Source organism: Pan troglodytes, chromosome 20 (genome assembly GCF_028858775.2).
Source record: "Pan troglodytes isolate AG18354 chromosome 20, NHGRI_mPanTro3-v2.0_pri, whole genome shotgun sequence".
Taxonomy (NCBI): domain Eukaryota; kingdom Metazoa; phylum Chordata; class Mammalia; order Primates; family Hominidae; genus Pan; species Pan troglodytes.
The window spans coordinates 43,683,066-43,702,858 of NC_072418.2; the positions used below are offsets into that span (position 1 = coordinate 43,683,066).

General features: G+C 59.6%; 1 protein-coding gene across 31 annotated transcripts in view; it reads left to right on the top strand.

Annotated features, from left to right (window-relative positions):
• Nucleotides 1-19,793, top strand: part of LTBP4 (latent transforming growth factor beta binding protein 4) — a 36,678-nt gene that overhangs the window by 4,088 nt on the left and 12,797 nt on the right. For 5 of the 31 annotated variants that reach the window (XM_054673190.1, XM_054673191.1, XM_054673199.1 and 2 more), the window contains exons 1-23: nucleotides 1,246-1,439; nucleotides 2,013-2,071; nucleotides 2,237-2,372; nucleotides 2,882-2,991; nucleotides 7,837-8,028; nucleotides 8,207-8,454; nucleotides 8,531-8,633; nucleotides 9,035-9,109; nucleotides 9,206-9,328; nucleotides 10,177-10,341; nucleotides 11,033-11,182; nucleotides 11,297-11,416; nucleotides 12,319-12,450; nucleotides 12,535-12,660; nucleotides 13,321-13,446; nucleotides 13,941-14,183; nucleotides 14,647-14,772; nucleotides 14,861-14,980; nucleotides 15,838-15,969; nucleotides 16,178-16,303; nucleotides 16,690-16,812; nucleotides 17,086-17,217; nucleotides 19,662-19,793. In XM_054673190.1, coding sequence (XP_054529165.1) covers nucleotides 1,261-1,439; nucleotides 2,013-2,071; nucleotides 2,237-2,372; nucleotides 2,882-2,991; nucleotides 7,837-8,028; nucleotides 8,207-8,454; nucleotides 8,531-8,633; nucleotides 9,035-9,109; nucleotides 9,206-9,328; nucleotides 10,177-10,341; nucleotides 11,033-11,182; nucleotides 11,297-11,416; nucleotides 12,319-12,450; nucleotides 12,535-12,660; nucleotides 13,321-13,446; nucleotides 13,941-14,183; nucleotides 14,647-14,772; nucleotides 14,861-14,980; nucleotides 15,838-15,969; nucleotides 16,178-16,303; nucleotides 16,690-16,812; nucleotides 17,086-17,217; nucleotides 19,662-19,793 — 3,178 coding nt within the window. In that variant the 5' untranslated portion in view covers nucleotides 1,246-1,260. Of the gene's footprint in view, nucleotides 1-10; nucleotides 201-1,245; nucleotides 1,440-2,012; nucleotides 2,072-2,217; nucleotides 2,373-2,425; nucleotides 2,992-4,154; nucleotides 4,456-7,836; nucleotides 8,029-8,206; nucleotides 8,455-8,530; nucleotides 8,634-9,034; nucleotides 9,110-9,205; nucleotides 9,329-10,176; nucleotides 10,342-11,032; nucleotides 11,183-11,296; nucleotides 11,417-12,318; nucleotides 12,451-12,534; nucleotides 12,661-13,320; nucleotides 13,447-13,940; nucleotides 14,184-14,646; nucleotides 14,773-14,860; nucleotides 14,981-15,837; nucleotides 15,970-16,177; nucleotides 16,304-16,689; nucleotides 16,813-17,085; nucleotides 17,218-19,661 lie in introns of those variants that run through there. The other 26 variants (XM_054673194.1, XM_063801702.1, XM_054673196.1 and 23 more) reach the window with 15 other exon arrangements.

Genomic DNA, 19,793 nt, shown 5'->3' on the forward strand with positions numbered 1-19,793 from the left:
CGGCTAGCCTGACCCGCTGGACAGACTGCCCGCCCGGAGCGGGACTCGGCGCCCGACACGATGCGGAGGCCTGGCACCAGCGGCCGCCGCCCCCTCCTGCTGGTGCTGTTGCTACCGCTCTTCGCAGCCGCCACCTCCGCCGCCAGCCCCAGCCCCAGCCAGGTCGTCGAGGTCCCGGGGGTCCCCAGCCGCCCGGCCAGGTAAGCCCCCTGCTTCCTTGTGCCCCTTCCACCCAATAAGTCTGGTGGTCCAGGAGGACCACGGCTTTCGGATTCAGGGGAAACTCGAACTCACTGCTTCGATGCGGAGATGCAGAGGGCCTTTGGATTTATTAGGCGCCCTCAATTTGTAGGGGTTAGATTCGGGGAGTACTGAGATTTTTAGGGGAAAGAGTCCCCTTTATTGTGGTGGAGAAGGCTAAGTCTCCAGAGAATCCTGGGGTTAGTTCGGGGAAAGATCTCTAGTTTATTGGGGCGGGGGGTGGGGGGCTGAGCTCTCCTAGAATGATAGAGACGTGTGGGGTCTCCGAGCTAGGATGGAGCTCCCCAAGTTTCTTGGGCGCGTAAGGAGGAAAGGTGTTGGGGGATTCTGGAGGGACTTTATGAGGCCGCTGAGTTGTCCTGGTTTTCTAGGATTTGGGGGCTCTGTGTTCATGAAAAGCGACCTTTGGGTTTTTCGAATTGGTCAGGAAGACGTAGACTCTTGCGTTGATGGCGGAGGGGCTTGTGGGGAGTGGGGTCGGGTGGGGGAGTCCTCAGGCTTCAGAACGGTTGGGGTTGCTCAAGTTTCCTAGAATTAGAGGACTCTGGGATTGAATGAGGCTCCAGTGATTTCACCGCGAGAGATCCAGGATTCCCTATAGATCTGGGGGCTATAGGCGCCCTTCCTGTCTGCGGGTGACGGGACTGAAGGAAGCCGTCTGCCCAGCACCCCCACCCACCCTCCCCGCCTGGCGGCCCAGCGCTCCGTTACAAAGGCCCCGGGCTCGTCTCCCGCCTGGGTCTCTGCGAATGCGTTTAGTAACCCGAGCCGCGGCGGGGGCGGGGCCGGGAAGGGGTTAACCTGGAGAAAAGGCGGGAGGGATGACGGCAAGATCGGGGATCCCCGAGGCTCCCCACCAGATGGCCTCATCCTCCACTCGGCCCCACCCACCTGAGAGGGGCCCACGCGCTGGACACCCCCCTCTCTGCACCCCCCACTGCTCTCCTCTCGGGGTCTGGGCGCGCGCCCTCGTCTCTAGACCCCCTTAGCCTGGGGATAATGGACTTGTCTGGGGGGCCCCTTCATTGCGACGCACTTGAACCGGAGCTGGAAGCTCCGCCACTGAGACCCTCTGGGCTGGGAGATGTCTGCAAGAACGGCACCTTTCTCCTGGTCAGGCGGGAAACTGAGGCCCAAAGACCAAGAAACGCTGGCTTCTGGACACACATCGTGGAAGGGCAAGAACGGGCTAGAACTCAGGCTCTGGGATTCTCAGTCCTGGACTGTGACTCCCGTATCCCCCTCCACCTCAGCACCCTGCTGGACCCACAGTTAGAGGGAAGAGCCTTCCCTCCCCAGCTGCCGAGGCCTGTGAAAATGGCGCCACCTGTCGGCCAGGCTCAGGATGGCGTCTGAGTCCCGGACCGGGATGTGCGGGAGGGCGGGGTTCTAGATTCCCAGACAGTCCGGGCTTAGAAATGCTCTTAGAAATCGAGTCTTTTGTTTTTGTTTTTGTTTTTTAATCACTTTTAAAAGGCTTTAAAATAACGTATTTTTTCAATAAAATCTTACGCCAAAATCTCTTCATAAGACAAAAGTACGGTTTCTGTGCCCTTCAGCCCGAAGTCTAAGCCAATTTGCCTCCCATTGTACAGATGGAGAAACTGAGGCGTGGGGAGAAGAACCTCGTTAGTCATATACCTGTTTCAAGCCCCCTCAGGATGCGTCTTGGTTTCCCCTCCCCGATTGCCGTCCTTTGCAGAGTTCTGGGGTGCTAGGGGCCTGAGTGACTTCCACTCCACTATTTATAGCGTTGCTGTTTGTCGCTGCTGCCCGGGCCAGACGTCTAGGAGGAGCCGCTGCATCCGAGGTGGGTTCTGGAAGATGGAGTATGAGTAGGGGGCAAAAGGGAATAGGAGGAGAGGGGCAGGGAGCTCCCCATCCCTCCCCTCATCCCACTGGGAGAGCTGGATGCATTTGGTAGAGAAGTACTTGGTCCCCTCCTTCCCCACTTAGTCCCTGGCTGTCTCCGAAGCCTTCTGCAGGGTCCGAAGCTGCCAGCCCAAAAAGTGTGCAGGCCCCCAGCGGTGCCTGAACCCAGTGCCTACAGTGCCCAGTCCCAGCCCCAGCGTGAGGAAGAGACAGGTGTCCCTCAACTGGCAGCCACTGACGTGAGTGGGCAGTCCCTCCCCTACCAAATCCTCCCTCAGGAACTCCCAGCTTTGCCCCCGTTTCCGCTCCTCCTCCCTTCCCCCCTCCCTCTCTCCCCGCTCCCTCCCCGGCTCTTTCTTTTGCTATCAGCCTGTCTGTCCGTTTCTATTTCATCCCCTCCCTGCCTATCTCAGGCTCTTCCCATCTCTGCATTATTTCTGTCTCTTTCTGTTTCTTTCTAGTTACCTGTCTCTTTTCCTCTCTCTCTTTCTCCCTGTGTCTCACTGCCTGCCTCTATGTCTAAGTCTCTCTGCCCCTTCTCTCTTTCTCTCCCCCAACCCCCATCATCTCTCTTTCTCTCAGGGTCTTTGTTTCTCTCCCACTAGAGGCCTGGTCCCCATAAATAGGTGTTGTGGGGGGAGGGTTGGGCAGAGCCGCTACTGAAAGACATTTTCCTGGCATGGAGGCCCTTTGGTGGGGAGGTCAGTTTAACCCGGTGACAGCAGCTTTTCCGTCCTCTCCCACCCAGGCTCCAGGAGGCCAGAGCTCTACTGAAGCGGCGGCGGCCCCGGGGGCCAGGGGGCCGGGGACTACTGAGAAGGAGGCCCCCACAGCGTGCCCCCGCTGGCAAGGCCCTGGGTAAGCACATCCGCCTTTCCTCCGCCTGGGGCGAGGGGGGTTCCGGGCCAGATAAAGCCGTCTGGTTCCCACGGTCCAGCCGCCGCCTACCCGCCCCCCGTTGTAGCTCAGCCCCCACCCCCAGGACGAGGCCCCCTCTAGGGACCCCAGCGTCCGGCCGTGCGAGGTGAGCCCGGGACAGGACCAGACACAGGCCAGAGGCACTGACCCGCGGGGGTGGGGCCGGGAAGCCAGGCGTCCGGGCTCCCCGCGGCCGAAGAGGGAGGGCGCTGGCCCGTTAGAAAGCTCCGCCGAACCAGCCCAGACAACAAAAGCGATTGTGCGGGTTGGCGCCTGCCTGGGCACCAAATGCTCAAGATTGTGGGGCGGCTGGGGGCCAAAGGCCTCCTCCTGTTTCCCGAATCCTCCCCCTGCCCTCCTCCCACTCCAGCTCTTGACCCCTAGTCTAGAACACCCCTCATCTCAAACACCCTCAAAACCCTCCTCTTGCTGTAGCCTTCAGCCCAGATGTGACCCCTCCCCCTAAAGTCTTCCAGATGTGAGCCTCGGGCCAGATGTTAGTACCCCCGCCCACAGCCTCCCTTTATCCATTGTGACTTCTCCCGCCAGGTGTGGCGTTCTGGCCAGATGTGGCTACATCTTCACATGTATCCCCCCCCCCACCTCCAGCCTCCTGCCCAGGATCTAGACGCCCAATTCCTTTATGTGCCCAGGTGTAGCAACCCTTCTCCCATCCCTCAGATGTCCCACCTGGCTGTCCAGATGTGCCATGATAGCCCCCTATCAAGATGAAGCCCCTTTCTCTGTGCCCAGGGCAGAAGAGGATCAACTCTTAGCTGTCTCCCCAAATGTGGCCCCCACTACTCTTAATGGATTTCCTCTTTATGGATTCAGCTCTGTCTGGGGGGAAACCCGCCCGCCCCCACCTGTTCCCTTCCCCGCCGCTCCCCTACAGGCCTGGTCCACTTGTTGGTGCGCGGATGGGGACAGAGGGGGCGCCCCGCTCACCCCTGCGAGTCTAGCGCCCAGCCTGCGAGCCTCTGGCTAAGCGCCCAGCCCCACGCGCCCCCGCGCGGCCGCCGGGGAGGGAGTGGTGAGGAGGGGGGGGCCTGAGCGGGGGCGCGGCCGCCCTCCCCCGCGGGCGGGCGGGCGGGCGCGGCCGGGCCCCTCGGGCGGGCTGGGGCGGCGGCGCGGCGGAGCGCGGCGCTGCAGCCATGGCGGGCGGCGTGCGGCTGCTCTGGGTGTCGCTATTGGTGCTGCTGGCGCAGCTAGGGCCGCAGCCTGGACTGGGCCGGCTCGGAGAGCGTCTCCGCGTGCGCTTCACCCCGGTCGTGTGCGGCCTGCGCTGCGTCCATGGGCCGACCGGCTCCCGCTGTACCCCGACCTGCGCGCCCCGCAACGCCACCAGCGTGGACAGCGGCGCTCCCGGCGGGGCGGCCCCGGGGGGACCCGGCTTCCGCGCCTGTGAGTGCGGGGTGGTGGTCCCGAGAGAGCGGCTCCGGGGGGGAGGAGGATCCCTGGGGATGGAGGAGACAGTCCTCCAGGGAGAGGGAGCCCAGATTCCATATGCAACAGTGCAAGGGAATATCAGGGGCTATTTGAGGAAGGGGGCCCCAAATTCCTGGCTTTTGGGGTTGGGTCCTGAGGGTTCCGATTTTGCAAGCAATGAGGGTTCTTAGAGGCCTGTGATGTCCCACGTGAGGGAATTGGCGCCAGCTTTCATGCTTTGAGTCAAAATGGGGATCTCAGAATTGAGGGGCCTGAGAACTTTTGGGAGGGGGGCTCGAATTCTGAGACGCTGAGTAAGGAGTCCCCAGGGACCAAGCAAGAGTCTCAGGACCGCATGGGGGACGTCTCAGTTTCTGTGTGTTTGGGTGGGAAGGTTCTGTATGGGAATGCCTGTGAGGTGGGGTACTAGAGAGAAGAAAGTTAATCCGAAGAGCTAAGAGGGAGAGGGGACAGAGACGGGGGTTGTGTGTGTGTGTGTGTGGCGGCAGGGGGGTGAGGGGGGGGTGTCTCCGCAGGACCTGAGTTGCAGGGGTCCCACGTGCGACAGAAATCCAGATAAGAGGGCTTACGGAAGGGGCGCCCCCTGGGGGCGGAGGGGACAGGAGGTGTATGCACCAGGCACTCCTAGAGATGGGGAGCCTTGGGGGTTCAGGTGAGGTGGGGGAGGGCGCACCACCTGTTGTTCCAGGATGCAAAAGTGGGCAGACTCTCTGGGATCGGGCCTTCCTGCCCCCTACCCCGCAGACCCTATGGAGTGGGGAGTGGGGGCCCCTGGCGCGGAGAACTCGCCCAGCCTGGCCCCCAGCCAGCCCAGCCCGGCCGGCGTGAGCTCATCTCCCGCCTGAGCCCCCGCCCGCTGCCACTCCCTCTCTCCTCCCCTTCCTCCCTCTTTCTTTCACTCTTTCCCGGCCCAGCCCCAACGTGCCTGTGCTAGGCGCCATGCCCAGGCGGGTGCCAAGCCCCTGGGGGTGCAAGGAGTGGCATGTGAAGTGGGGGCTGACCTCAAAGGGACCCCTATGTCCTCAGCTCCCCGCTTGGCCAGGGCTGTGGGGCATGACGTTGGCTGTGGCCATCTAGTGGCCCACCCTGGGTGTAGGCACCCCCAGGGAGCTGGCCTGGGGGCCTGCATTCAGGCCAAGAGAAGGCAGAGAAATGCCTCTGGAGCCTGGGAAATACCCTCAGACCTGGCTGGTTTCCCACCCCCTCCATCAGAGACCCTTACCATTTTGCAATTTTGATTCCTAGTTAAGCCTCTCCTAGGCCCCACTATTCAATTAAAAGCCCCCATTAGACCACCCTGGAGTCGTGGCCCCACACTCCTACCTAAGGGGAGCTGAGTTTTTGCTCCAGGCCCTAGACCCGCTCTCCACCCCTGGCAACAGACTTTAGAGACCACTCCTCCAGTGAAATTCCCTCTCATTCTTCCCTCCCACCTCCCAAACTGTGCCTTTCCCCAGATAACTCTGTAGTATTGTCCAGAAGTCCTGTTCTTCTAGCTCACCCCCTTCCCCAGGAACTTCTGATCCCATTTATCTTCAGAGAACCCCAGGGTTGGTCTTGATAAGTGGGTTCTCGCAAGAGGACTCCAGACACTGTGCTCCTTACAGGCAGCCATTAATAAAAAGCCTTTGGCACTTAATCCTTAGCTGGGAGGGGAGGGGATTCCACATAGGGACTCGGCCAATTGAGCCTCTTAAGTGCTGATGACTTCCAGGAATTCCACTTCACTATCTAAACGCTGTTTTCAGCACCGTCAAACTGGTTGTCTCCTAGGCGGCACTAGAGTCCTGTTTTCTAGGTAACTGTCCACAAAAGGACTCCTGCTGAAAGGGCGCCTCAGTTTCCTCTGAGCTGGGTTCCTCCATCCCAGAAAACTCCAGCCGTCTTTGAACTCGAGAGGACTGCCCTTTAGTCGATCTCCTCCCAGGACTCCAGTCCCTTTATCCTTCTAAACGGAGGTGGCTCTCCGCATCCTTTCCTCTCTACAGTTGTGGCTCAGAATCCCACACGCGCCTCCCCCGGCCGCCTGCCTCCTCCCTCCCCTCCGCACAGCTGTCTCCAGCTGTTCTCTGCAGCCCCGGGAGAGAGAGGGAGGGGGTGCCCTCGCAGGACAGCCCGGCCTCCTTTGGCTCAAAGGTCCCGGGGCTCCCCAAGGGTCCGGAATGTGGAGCCTCCGCCCTGCCCCCGCCGCACCTCTCTCTTTGTTTACCCCGCCGCACAGCTGGCAGTGCCCCGCCCAGAGGTGGCCTGGGGCCCAGCGAGGGCGCGCAGAGGGGAGTGGAGGCGCGTTCCCGCTCGTGGCCCCGCCCCGGTGCTACTGGAGGCTGTAAGGCCGAGCTAGAACTCTAAAGCCCCAGCCAGAAAGAAGTTGGGCGGAGACACAGCGCGGTGGGCGGAACTAGGGCACCCGGACAGCCTGGAGGTGGGGTGGGAGGGGCGTGAACAAGTGAGCCGGGCGAATCAGAGTGCGGAAAGGAAGGTGGGAGGGGCTAGAGGCGGCAGGTTAAGCTCCTGGATAGGCGGGGTTTAGAATCCCGCGGGTAGAAGGTAATGTGAGAGGGGCTACAAAGGGGGCACAGCCAGGGGGCGGGGGTAGGACTTCGTGGACCAAGCAGAGGGAGTGTGGGCGGGCATAGAATGCGAAGGAGACAGAGTTGGGCGGGGAGTTATGCCAGGGAGTGGTTAAAATGTGGTTTGAGTCAATGGAAGGGATCAGCATTGGGTGGGAGGGGCTGGAACAGCAAAGGGTTCCGTCGGACTACGGAATGGGCGGGGTCAGCGCCGTCTGGGCTGGTCTGGAACTCCGTGGACTCAGCCAGAAATTGGGATCCGAGAGGTTGACATGAAAGTGAATAAACAGCCTGAGGGCTGGCTGGGCTCACGCCTGTAATCCCAGCACTTTGGGAGACTGAGGCAGAAGGATTGCCTGAGCCCAGGAGTTCAAGACCAGCCTGGCCAACATAGTGAGACCCCCGCCTCTACCAAATTTTTAGAAAACGTAGCCCGATGTGGTGCACGCCTGTCGTCTCAGCTACTTAGGAGGCTCAGATGGGAGGATCACTTCAGCTTAGGAGGTCGAGGCTGCAGAGCCATAATCAGGCTACTGCATTCCAGCCTGGGCAATAGAGCGAGATCCTGCCGACTTAGTGGGTGGGACCGTACCTCTGATGGCTGAACAACTGGACTGGGCCAATGCTGATGCCAGAATTGGGGCGGGGCCACATGACAGCTGAGGGCGGAGCGACTTAGAAATGAATGATACCTTGAGGGAGTAGGGACCCCAGGAGAACCTGCCAGGAATGGTGGCGCCCCTGAGTGTCCTCGTTCTCCTCCCAGTCCTGTGTCCCTTGATCTGTCACAATGGCGGTGTGTGCGTGAAGCCTGACCGCTGCCTCTGTCCCCCGGACTTCGCTGGCAAGTTCTGCCAGTTGCACTCCTCGGGCGCCCGGCCCCCGGCCCCGGCTATACCAGGCCTCACCCGCTCCGTGTACACTATGCCACTGGCCAACCACCGCGACGACGAGCACGGTGAGGAAAGTGTGGCCAGAGTCCCCTCCGACCCCTGTCAAGCATTTCACCTTGCCCCTGACCCTCATCTTTCCCGCCTTCCCGAGCACCTTTGCCCAGCTCGCCCTCCCCGCCTTGTCTAGCCCCAGCCCGTAAGAACCCGTGTAGACATCCGTTTGCCCGGCCGTGCCTCCCCTAGGCGTGGCATCTATGGTGAGCGTCCACGTGGAGCACCCGCAGGAGGCGTCGGTGGTGGTGCACCAGGTGGAGCGTGTGTCTGGCCCTTGGGAGGAGGCGGACGCTGAGGCGGTGGCGCGGGCGGAAGCGGCGGCGCGGGCGGAGGCGGCAGCGCCCTACACGGTGTTGGCACAGAGCGCGCCGCGGGAGGACGGCTACTCAGATGCCTCGGGCTTCGGTTACTGCTTTCGGGAGCTGCGCGGAGGCGAAGTGAGAGGAGGCCGGTGGGGAGGGGCCCGGAGCTTGCCTCCGCGCGGGGGCGCGCTCACCCAACACTTCCCCGCAGTGCGCGTCCCCGCTGCCCGGGCTCCGGACGCAGGAAGTCTGCTGCCGAGGGGCCGGCTTGGCCTGGGGCGTTCACGACTGTCAGCTGTGCTCCGAGCGCCTGGGTAAGCCCCAGGACGTCCCCGAAGTGCTCGGAGCTGGGGAGTGGTGAGAACCTCACCGTTCCTCCTACTCTGCCCTAGATAAACCCAGTTCACAAATTGTAGCCACGCCTACCCCATTGTGGAGGCGACTTCCAGTCCTGAGCTTTTCATACCGCTCTGGGACCACCCACCCCATTTGCTGACTTTGGCCACTCTGTTTTCACCCTGCGTTTGTGCCTTGGCCCCCCACCATATACTTTGGGAGTCTCCAATGTTGCCATTTCAACTGCCAACCTAAGGCTGTCCCTGCACTTAAACTACAGCCAACATCTTTTAGTCCCTCCCACCCCGTCTTCGTCTCTGCCCACTCCATTCTCGCTCTGCCCACCTGTCCCTGGCCCACCCCTCTCCTCTCGCCACAGGGAACTCCGAAAGAGTGAGCGCCCCAGATGGACCTTGTCCAACCGGCTTCGAAAGAGTTAATGGGTCCTGCGAAGGTGCAACGGGGCAGGGGTGGGAGGGGCTTGGTTCTGGGGGCGGGATTTGCAGGGATCAAGTTCCTGACTCCACGGTGACCTCCCCAACCCTGGCAGATGTGGATGAGTGCGCGACTGGCGGGCGCTGCCAGCACGGCGAGTGTGCAAACACGCGCGGCGGGTACACGTGTGTGTGCCCCGACGGCTTTCTGCTCGACTCGTCCCGCAGCAGCTGCATCTGTGAGCAACCAGCAGGGAGCTCAGGCTGGGTCCCGCCCTCCCTGCCCTCAGAAGTCCCAGAGCATCCTGGGGCCTTTAATTCCCTCGGACCCCCCCAGACTCCCGGGTTCCTCTGTCAGCCTTAGAGCCCCCTCAGAACTTCTCAGATTCTTATACAGCTTCAGCATCCCTGGACCACCTTTAGACCTTCCAAGCCTTTTGGATCCAGATCCCTCCAGACTCCCAGACTTTTTTTTTTTTTTTTTTTTGGAGATGGAGTCTCACTCTGTCGCCCAGGCTGGAGTGCAGTGGCGCGATCTCGGCTCACTGCAACCTCTGCCTCCTGGTTTCAAGTGATTCTCCTGCCTCGGCCTCCCGAGTAGCTAGAACTACAGGCGGGCACCACCATGCCCGGCTAAATTTTTTTGTATTTTTGGTAGAGACAGGGTTTCGCCATGTTGGCCAGGCTGGCCTCAAACCCCTGGCTTCAAGTGATGTGTCCACCTCAGCCTCCCAAAGTGCTGGGATTACAGGCGTAAGCCACTGCGCCCAGCTCTCCCAGACTTTCTGGAATCCTTCTCAGACCCCCAAATCCTCTCGTCCCCCTCAACGACTCGACTATCTTCAGATCTTGAGATCCTTCTCAGAGTCTCTCATTCACCACTGACACCCCACTGAGGCTCCAAGCCCTTCTCAGACCTCCAGAGCCCACTGCTCTCCTTCAGACCCTCTCAGACCTCTCCCAAATGCCCCTCGCACCCACCAACCCCCCACCCCCAACCCCAGAACCATTCCCCTCTCTCCCAAATCCCTCAGTGCCACAGCATTCCCAGCCCCGCCCTGAAGGATTTCCTCCCTGCTCCTCGCAGCCCAACACGTGATCTCAGAGGCCAAAGGGCCCTGCTTCCGCGTGCTCCGCGACGGCGGCTGTTCGCTGCCCATTCTGCGGAACATCACTAAACAGATCTGCTGCTGCAGCCGCGTAGGCAAGGCCTGGGGCCGGGGCTGCCAGCTCTGCCCACCCTTCGGCTCAGGTGAGCCCCTGCGGCAGTGCCTAGCCCTACGCGCAACACATGTGGCGCTCATTCTACGCCCCACCCTCCAACCCTGAGTTCACTGCCCCTAACCTGACTGGCTGGGCTCCAGCCTTGGCCACGCAGCAGCCTCTGAGACCCGCAGGCCTCAGGCTGGACAGCATCCATGGCTCCACCTCCATCTGTAGCCATACCCACCCCTCCATTCGTAGCCACAGCTACCCCGGAGCCCCCAAGTTAGGTTTTGTCTCCTGAGCGTCAACGCCCAGTCCCACCCTGTCCCTGAACTTTGACCAAGTCCTTGGCTTCTGAGACACTGCCTTCAGCTTAGCCCCACCCCAGGCATGCCCCTCCCTGAGACACCTCCCTGGCATTCTATCTTCTGCTTAAAACTAAATCCCACAAGGGAGCTATTTCCTAGCCTCCAACTCTGTCCCTGTAGACCCAACCGGACCCTGCCCTCAACCCTGTTCCTACCACCATCCCAAATGTGGGAAAACGCTCTTGGCCCCACCTGTAGCCTCTAAGACATTCTACTCTTTGGCCAGGACACCACCCCATCCCAGCCTCCAACTCAAACCCCTCACACTCTCCAGCCAAGCCCTGCCCCTAGCCAAGGCCAGAGTCTGGGCTTGCCATCGTTTTCTTCCCGCTCTCTTGTCCTCTCTCTGTCTCTCTTACCTATTCCCAGAGGGTTTCCGGGAGATCTGCCCGGCTGGCCCTGGTTACCACTACTCAGCCTCCGACCTCCGCTACAACACCAGACCCCTGGGCCAGGAGCCACCCCGAGTGTCACTCAGCCAGCCTCGTACCCTGCCAGCCACCTCTCGGCCATCTGCAGGTGAGCTGGCTCCGGCAGAAGTGGGTGCCATCTTCAAGGGGCTGCCCCAGCCCCACAGTGAAAGGAGGCAAGAGAGGATTTGGGCTCCACTCGTTGATAACCCTTCTTTATCAGGCTTTCTGCCCACCCATCGCCTGGAGCCCCGGCCTGAACCCCGGCCCGATCCCCGGCCCGGCCCTGAGCTTCCCTTGCCCAGCATCCCTGCCTGGACTGGTCCTGAGATTCCTGAATCAGGTTTGCTAGAAAGAACTGAGGGCATTGGGCCTGGAGCAGTGGCTCACGCCTGTAATCCCAGCATTTTGGGGGGCTGAGGAGGGTGGATCACCAGGTCAGGAGTTCGAGACCAGCCTGGCCAACATGGCGAAACCCTGTCTCTACTAAAACTACAAAAATTAACTGGGCGTGGTGGCAGATGCCTGTAATCCCAGCTACTTGGGAGGCTGAGGCAGGAGAATCACTTGAACCCAGGAGGCAGAGGTTGCAGTGAGCTGAGATCATGCCATTGCACTCCAGCCTGAGTGACACTCCATCTCAAAAAAAAAAAAAAAAAGAATTCAGGGCATTGATGGGGGTATTACAGGTGGGATTCTGGGGTAAAAGACTCCAAGGTGAAGATTCCAGGTTACAGCAAATAGGAATGGTATGGGCAGAGATAAGCGTTTGAAGGGTTGGGTGGTAGTTAGATCAGGAGCTGGAGTCACAGTTGGGCTCTTCTGTGTCAATCGAGCAAGCCATTTAACCTCTGAGACTCGGTTTTCTCATCGGTAAAATGGGGATGGTTGTTGAGATGCCTCTGAAGTGTCTGACACCTAGTAAGTGCTCAGATAAATACTTATGGTAGATAATTATTTTTCATTATCTAATGTTAGATAATTATTTCTCAGGTAGGGCACTAAGAATGTATCTCAGGCGGAGGGTTGGAGAGCAAACCTCTCCATGATGAGGGGATTCGGCCAAGGATCTGATGAGAACGTTCCAGGATAAAAAAGATGGAGATCAGAAGAAGACTGAGCTTGCTTGGGGAGGAGACATCCATGAAGGTGTTTTATGGATGTCTCCGGGGGTGGGGGTTTTACTGGGATGAAAGGAACGGAGGATTCAGAGATGGGGGAACCCTGGCTGACTGGACCCCCCAGGTCCCTCCTCCGGCATGTGTCAGCGCAACCCCCAGGTCTGCGGCCCAGGACGCTGCATTTCCCGGCCCAGCGGCTACACCTGCGCTTGCGACTCTGGCTTCCGGCTCAGCCCCCAGGGCACCCGATGCATTGGTGAGCAAGGCGGAGGGCGCGGAAGGAGTCGGGGCGGGGGGCTTTGCCTGGTCACCTTGTCACCAGCCCCCTCCGTGTCCTCAGATGTGGACGAATGTCGCCGCGTGCCCCCGCCCTGTGCTCCCGGGCGCTGCGAGAACTCACCAGGCAGCTTCCGCTGCGTGTGCGGCCCGGGCTTCCGAGCCGGCCCACGGGCTGCGGAATGCCTGGGTGAGAAATTTGCCCCACCCGGCTCCAGGCCCACCCCAGGGTCTCGCTCCTGCTCTCACTCCAGAGCCTCTCCAGCCCTCCCACGCTTCCCCTCTCGGGTCCCGCCCCAGGACTGCTCTGCCCTGGCCCTTGGCCCCTCCCTTCCCTGACCCGCCTCCACCCAGCTCCAGCCTCCCTTTGACCCCACCCCTACCCAGCTCCCAAACCGCCAGTTTCTATCGGGGCCTGGTCGCGCCTCGTATTGCTCCGCCCCCACGCCCAGGCCCCGCCCTTATTGGCCACGCCCCTCCCTGACTAACTCCCTCCCCCAGGCCCCGCCACTGTCCTGCAACTGCGGCAACCAATCTCCTGACCACGACCCCGATTCCAACCCTGCCACACCAGAGCCCTATCCCCAAACTGCTCCTTTCTTCTCTAGCCCCTACCCCACCTTCCCTTAGCTTGGTCCCCAAAGCTCTCCTTTCTGCCCTTGCCCTACCAAACCCTCCCCTCCACAATTGCCTCTCTCACTGTGCCCCTCTCCGGCTGTCCTGGCCGGGTCCCCATCCTGGCTCTGGCCCAAGCTTGGTCCCGCTCCCGCTTCCCTCTACCCCCGCCTCCCTGCGTCACTTCTCCCGGGACTGTATGCCCCAGTCCCAGCCGCCTGGTCTGTGCCCACAGATGTGGACGAGTGCCACCGCGTGCCGCCGCCGTGTGACCTCGGGCGCTGCGAGAACACGCCAGGCAGCTTCCTGTGCGTGTGCCCCGCCGGGTACCAGGCTGCACCGCACGGAGCCAGCTGCCAGGGTGAGGGCCTGGGAGGGGCAGCTGGGAAGGGGTGTGAGCGGTTGGGTAGAGCGCAGTGATGAGGGCCAGAGAGACTGAACAACAGGGCAAAGCGAGTTGATTTGGAGACAGAGGCCAGGCTCTCAAGCAGACGTGTGGCCTGATGGCAGTAGAGAGAGACCTGGGATGCAGAGGCCAAGTGATGGGAAACAGAAAGGCTGAGTCATGAAAGATGGAGAAGCAGAATGAGGAGGGATGGAGATGTCAGTAATCGGGTAAGGGGAGCAGAGTTATGGAGGACAGGGGAGAAGGAGGCCTTCTCATGGGGACTACAGAGACAGAACCAGCCAGACAGCTTAGTAGGGATTGGTGGAGGATGCAGAGTCAGATGATGGTGACAAGGAGGAATAGAGATGGGGTCACGGGGACAGAATGTTGGAGGGTGGAAAGCCAAAGTGACAGAGGTCAGGGAGGCAGAGGGGAACAAGTGACCCCGGGCCCCCTGCCCTGTGCAGATGTGGATGAATGCACCCAGAGCCCAGGCCTGTGTGGCCGAGGGGCCTGCAAGAACCTGCCTGGCTCTTTCCGCTGTGTTTGCCCGGCTGGCTTCCGGGGCTCGGCGTGTGAAGAGGATGTGGATGAGTGTGCCCAGGAGCCACCGCCCTGCGGGCCCGGCCGCTGTGACAACACAGCAGGCTCCTTTCACTGTGCCTGCCCTGCTGGCTTCCGCTCCCGAGGGCCCGGGGCCCCCTGCCAAGGTGAGGGTGCTGAGCCCAGCCCTACTCCATCACTGTTTGCTGTGGAGACTGGAGAGAGATTATTGAGGGGCAGAGAGGCAGAGTGATGGGGCTCAGGGATGGAGAACAGGGGCTGAGGGATGGGGACCTCACTCCAGAGTCTTCTCTCCCTTCAACAAAATAAGGCAGTCCTCCCCACCCCTTCTCCCTTTTTGAAAGATACTCTTGTGCTTATGGGAACCCCGAGGAGGGGGTCACCTGAGGCAGGGCAGGCAACATGGAGTTGGTGCCTTAGCCCCACCTTAGTAGCTGGAGAGACCATTGAATGGGGACACGAGGAAGGCATCTGTCTTCCTGGGAAGAGGGAGCAGCCTGAGGCAAGTCCAGAAGGCAGGCTCAAGACTGGAATGCTGGGGTGGGTGGTGATGGCCATGGGAATGGATTCAGGCCCCTTCCTCAGCCTCATTGGTCCCCTCTGCCCCAGATGTGGATGAGTGTGCCCGAAGCCCCCCACCCTGCACCTACGGCCGGTGTGAGAACACAGAAGGCAGCTTCCAGTGTGTCTGCCCCATGGGCTTTCAACCCAATGCTGCTGGCTCCGAGTGCGAGGGTGAGGCCAGGGAGGGAGGGAGGAGTGTGGATGGGTGAGGGGGGAGTTGGACCACTTCTTCAAGGCCACCCTCTCCCCTGCCCCCCAGATGTGGATGAGTGTGAGAACCACCTCGCATGCCCTGGGCAGGAGTGTGTGAACTCGCCCGGCTCCTTCCAGTGCAGGGCCTGTCCTTCTGGCCACCACCTGCACCGTGGCAGATGCACTGGTGAGACCAGGCCCTGGCTGTGACCTTGGGCCTGCATCATGACCCCCGACCCTTGACCCAGATCACAACTATGACCTGGCCGTAACCTCCTGACCTGGACCTCAGTCCCTCAGTCCCCAGAGCCTGTGACTCCTGACCCTGACCTGGACCACAACTCTTGACCCTGAATGTGACTCCTGAGACCCAACTTGACAGTAACATTTGACCCTAACCATCACCCTTGATGATAGTCCCTGCCCATACCCTGATAGCAATTGTGACCCTCATGACTCTGGCCCTGAATGTGACCTATAACTCCTGAATTTGACTGTGACATTTGACCCTAATCATAACCACTAACCATAGCACTGACCATAACCTTGACTGTGTGACTCTTGGTCCTGTCTCTTTCACAGCCCCTGCCTCTTCTCAGAATCCCTTCTCTGGAACCTGGTTGGGTTCATAATCCCTGACCCTGGCCCCTGACTTGAGGCAGAATTCTGGACCCTGACTATAACTTCTGATCCTAACTGGATTCAGATTCCAGTCACTAACTCTGACCCATGGCTCAGCCGAATCCCATCCAATGATCCTAGTTTATAATACTTGACTGGTCCCTTGCCCTAGTTCATTTCTGATCCCTGTCTAAGCTAGAGTCCCCTCTCCTGACTCCAAAATCCTGGCACAGGTAGTTCCTAGAAACCTAGACCCACAGGACTTGCAACCATGGTCCCCGGAACCCGGGAACCTTGGTCAGCCCTCCCCCAGCCTCCAACTCATGAGACTTCCCACCACCTCCCCCAGACACCCTACTCCAAGGGGATTGGTCGGGTGTGTCCCGAGACTGGACCCTTTCTGAACACCCCCACCCCCCACAGATGTGGACGAATGCAGTTCGGGTGCCCCTCCCTGTGGTCCCCACGGCCACTGCACTAACACCGAAGGCTCCTTCCGCTGCAGCTGCGCGCCAGGCTACCGGGCGCCGTCGGGTCGGCCCGGGCCCTGCGCAGGTGAGTAGCATAGGGACCCGCCAGAGAGTCTGGGAGTAGGGCCCTGGGTTCCAGGGCAAAGCCGGCTGGAAAGGTGGAGGCGGGACCAAGGCGCTGTGGGAGGAGCTTAGAAACCTGGCATTGGCGGGGGCGGGGTTACTGCGATGTGGGCGGAGCTTGTCTGGGAGGCCGGGTCCCGTGACTCCGCCCAATCTCCCGCGTACCCTAGACGTGAACGAGTGCCTGGAGGGCGATTTCTGCTTCCCTCACGGCGAGTGCCTCAACACTGACGGCTCCTTTGCCTGTACTTGTGCCCCTGGCTACCGACCCGGACCCCGCGGAGCCTCTTGCCTCGGTTCGTACCCAGGCTGATCCTGGCCCCGGAAAGGGTGGGCTTAGGGCAGGAAAAGGCGGGACGGGGAGAAGAGGGCGAAAAGGGGAAAACGAGTTTTTAGCCGGAGTCTTCCAGCAGGATCAGGGGGCAGATGGTGGGAGTCTCGAGGCAGTGAGGGGGGGCGGGGCGTGGAGAGAAAAGGGCCGAGTCTGGGTATTTGGACCGTGATTGTAAAGAAGCTGTTCTAAACCCGTCGGGGGGCGGTGTTTGCAGGGAGGGAAGTAGCGTGAGGCAGGTTGGGGAAGGCGTGAAAGGCCTAGGAGAGCCGAGGGGCGGTGGAGGGGTGTGGCCTAGAATGTTAGGCGGAGCGGGAGGTGGGCCGGGCCTTCGGACGCCCTGTCCCGCAGACGTTGACGAGTGCAGCGAGGAGGACCTTTGCCAGAGCGGCATCTGTACCAACACCGACGGCTCCTTCGAGTGCATCTGTCCTCCGGGACACCGCGCCGGCCCGGACCTCGCCTCCTGCCTCGGTGAGAGGCCCCGCCCCGGCCTGATCCGTCCTCCCTCCGACTCCCCGACTCGCCGATTGGCCTCCCACCTCTGTCTTTCCTCCTCCGCTTCTCCCCTCCCCTTACCTCTTTCCCCCGCCTCCTCTCCTAGCCTCCCCATCTCTCCTCTACCCCAATCTTCTGCCCTCTCCTCTGCTTCCCCGGCCTCCCCCTTCTGACTCTCCTCTCCCCTCTTTGTATCCCCCATCTTGCCTCCCTGCTTCCCACATCCGACCACCCGACCTCTCTCCTCAGACGTGGACGAATGTCGCGAGCGAGGCCCAGCCCTGTGCGGGTCGCAGCGCTGTGAGAACTCTCCCGGCTCCTACCGCTGTGTCCGGGACTGCGATCCTGGGTACCACGCGGGCCCCGAGGGCACCTGTGACGGTGAGCCTGCCCCCACCCGCCTTCGCTAGCGCTTGCAACGGGGTGCTGGAGGCTGCTCCCTTGGGGACTGAGGAGGGGCGCCCTGCTTCCCAGACTTAGGGGGAGGGAAAGAACACCCTCTCACCGTATCTCTGTAGTGGAAATAAGCCGCCACCGTGTCCGTGTATTTTCTTGTGTCAGGATCACGGCCAAGCCTCCCTTCCAGCCGCAGTCCATTCCCCCTCTGCAGCTGAAGCGGGTCCACATTTTAGGCTATGCCTCCAGTAAGACACCGCCCCAAAACTGTTACGCCCCGCCCCTTCCAATCGGCCTCTGGATTAAAACCCCCTCTTCAGGCCCCTTCTCTTCCTAACAGAAGTTTGGACGCGCCCTTTCCCCGCCCTCCACCAGTCCTACTTCCAGCCTTCTCTCCAAAGAGGCCCAATCCCGGTGGCCCTGGGCCCCATTCTTTCCCAATGAGAAATTCCCAAGGTGAAATTCTCCTAGCATTGGCCCCCGCCCGTTTAAGCTCTGCCCTTCCTTGGTCTCTCTAGACAGGGCTTTCCATTCGCTCGGATGGCTCCAGTCTCTCCAAACACTTAGGCCCTCCCTTCCTATCTTTGCTCCGCCCACAGACCCGCCCCTTGCCTTTTCTTATTTTCCAGGCCTTCCCTCCCGCCCCGCTCTTTCATCCCTCCCGGTTCAGGCTCCAGCGAGGCAGGAGGGTGGGGCTAATCTTCCATATAGTATATATTTTTTTGTGTCGGGGGGGGGTGATGGTGTGTGAGTCCGCATCTTGTGGAACACATGAAACAAAACATCTGTGGGCTGCCGTTGACTCTGCTAGACCTCTGACTCATGGAAGTCTAGCTTCATAAGATCTCATTCATTAATTCCAAAAGAATTCACTAAGCACCTACTCTATGCCAGCGTCTGGAAAAGGTAATAAGAGCAACAGGAAATAAGTCATATAAAAACCCCTGCCTTCCTGGAGTTATTGTGGGGTAATAAATATGTAAATAAATTCAAGATTTATACAGCAGGCCAGGAGCTGTGGCTCATGCCTGTAATCCCAGCACTTTGGGAGGCCAAGGCGGATGGATCACGAGGTCATGAGATCGAGACTAGCCTGGCCAACATGGTGAAACCCCGTCTCTACTAAAAATACAAAAATTAGCTGGGCGTGGTGGCATGTGCCTGTGGTCCCAGCTACTCAGGAGACTGAGGCAGGAGACTCGCTTGAACCCGGGAGGCGGAGGTGGCAGTTGGGCCGAGATCGCGCCACTGCACTCCAGCCTTGGCGACAAAGTGAGATTGTCTCAAAAAAAAATTTATACAACAAAAAACTGGGGGGCACCTTACTATGTGTTGGGCACTGGAGATGTAGCAAGGAACAAAATAGACACAAATCCCTGCTATTGTAGAGTTTGTATTCTAGAGAGGCGACAGTTGACATACCAATAAATACATACGTATAACATCAGGTTTAGGAAGGAAAACAAAGCAAGACAAATGGGACAGAGATGACAGAGCAGTGGATGGAGGAGTGCTAGGAGGGCTTGACCTAGACACCAGACAGAAGCGAGGGAGGCAGCCATGCAGAGAGCTGAGGGGAGACTGTTCCTGGCAGAGGGAAGAGCCAGTGCAAAGGCTCTGAGGCAGGACCATGCTTTTGAGAAATGGCAGTGAGGACTTGAGAGTTATCAACTATGCTAGGTGTGGTGGCACATGCTTGTAATCCCAGCTACTTAGGAGGCTAAGGTGGGAGAATTGCCTGAACCCGGGAGGTTGAAGCTCCAGTGAGCCATGATCCTGTCACTACACTCCAGCCTGAGCAACAGAGCAAGACCCCATTTAAAAAAAAAAAAAAAAAAAAAAAGGCCGGATGGGGTGGCTCATGCCTGTAATCCCAGCACTTTGGAAGGCTGAGGCAGGTAGATTGCCTGAGGTCAGGAGTTCAAGACCAGCCTGGCCAATATGATGAAACCCCATCTCTACTAAAAAAAAAAAAAAAGAAAAAAAATAGTGGCTGGGCGTGGTGGCTCACACCTGTAATCCTAGGACTTGAGGAGGCCGAGGTGGGCACATCACTTGAGGTCAGGAGTTCGAGACCATTCTGGTCAACATGGTGAAATCTCATCTCTACTAAAAATACAAAAATTAGCTGGGCATGATGGTGCATGCCTGTAGTCCCAGCTGCTCTAGAAGCTGAGGTAGAATTGCTTGAACCCAGGAGGCAAAAGTTGCAGTGAGCCGAGATTGAGCCACTGCACTCCAGCCTGAGTGAAAGAGCGAGACTCCGTCTCAAAGAAAAAACAAAGTTTTCAACATTGTTGATCTTTAGAAGCTCAGGCTCCTAGAATACCAGATTGCTAAAGACTTCTTAGTCTTGGGCACCGGAAGTGGTGTTAGAACTTCTGAATTCAGGCCTTTGACTCCCCTTTCATCTCCTCCACACTCTGCAGATGTGGATGAGTGCCAAGAATATGGTCCCGAGATTTGTGGAGCCCAGCGTTGTGAGAACACCCCTGGCTCCTACCGCTGCACACCAGCCTGTGACCCTGGCTATCAGCCCACGCCAGGGGGCGGATGCCAGG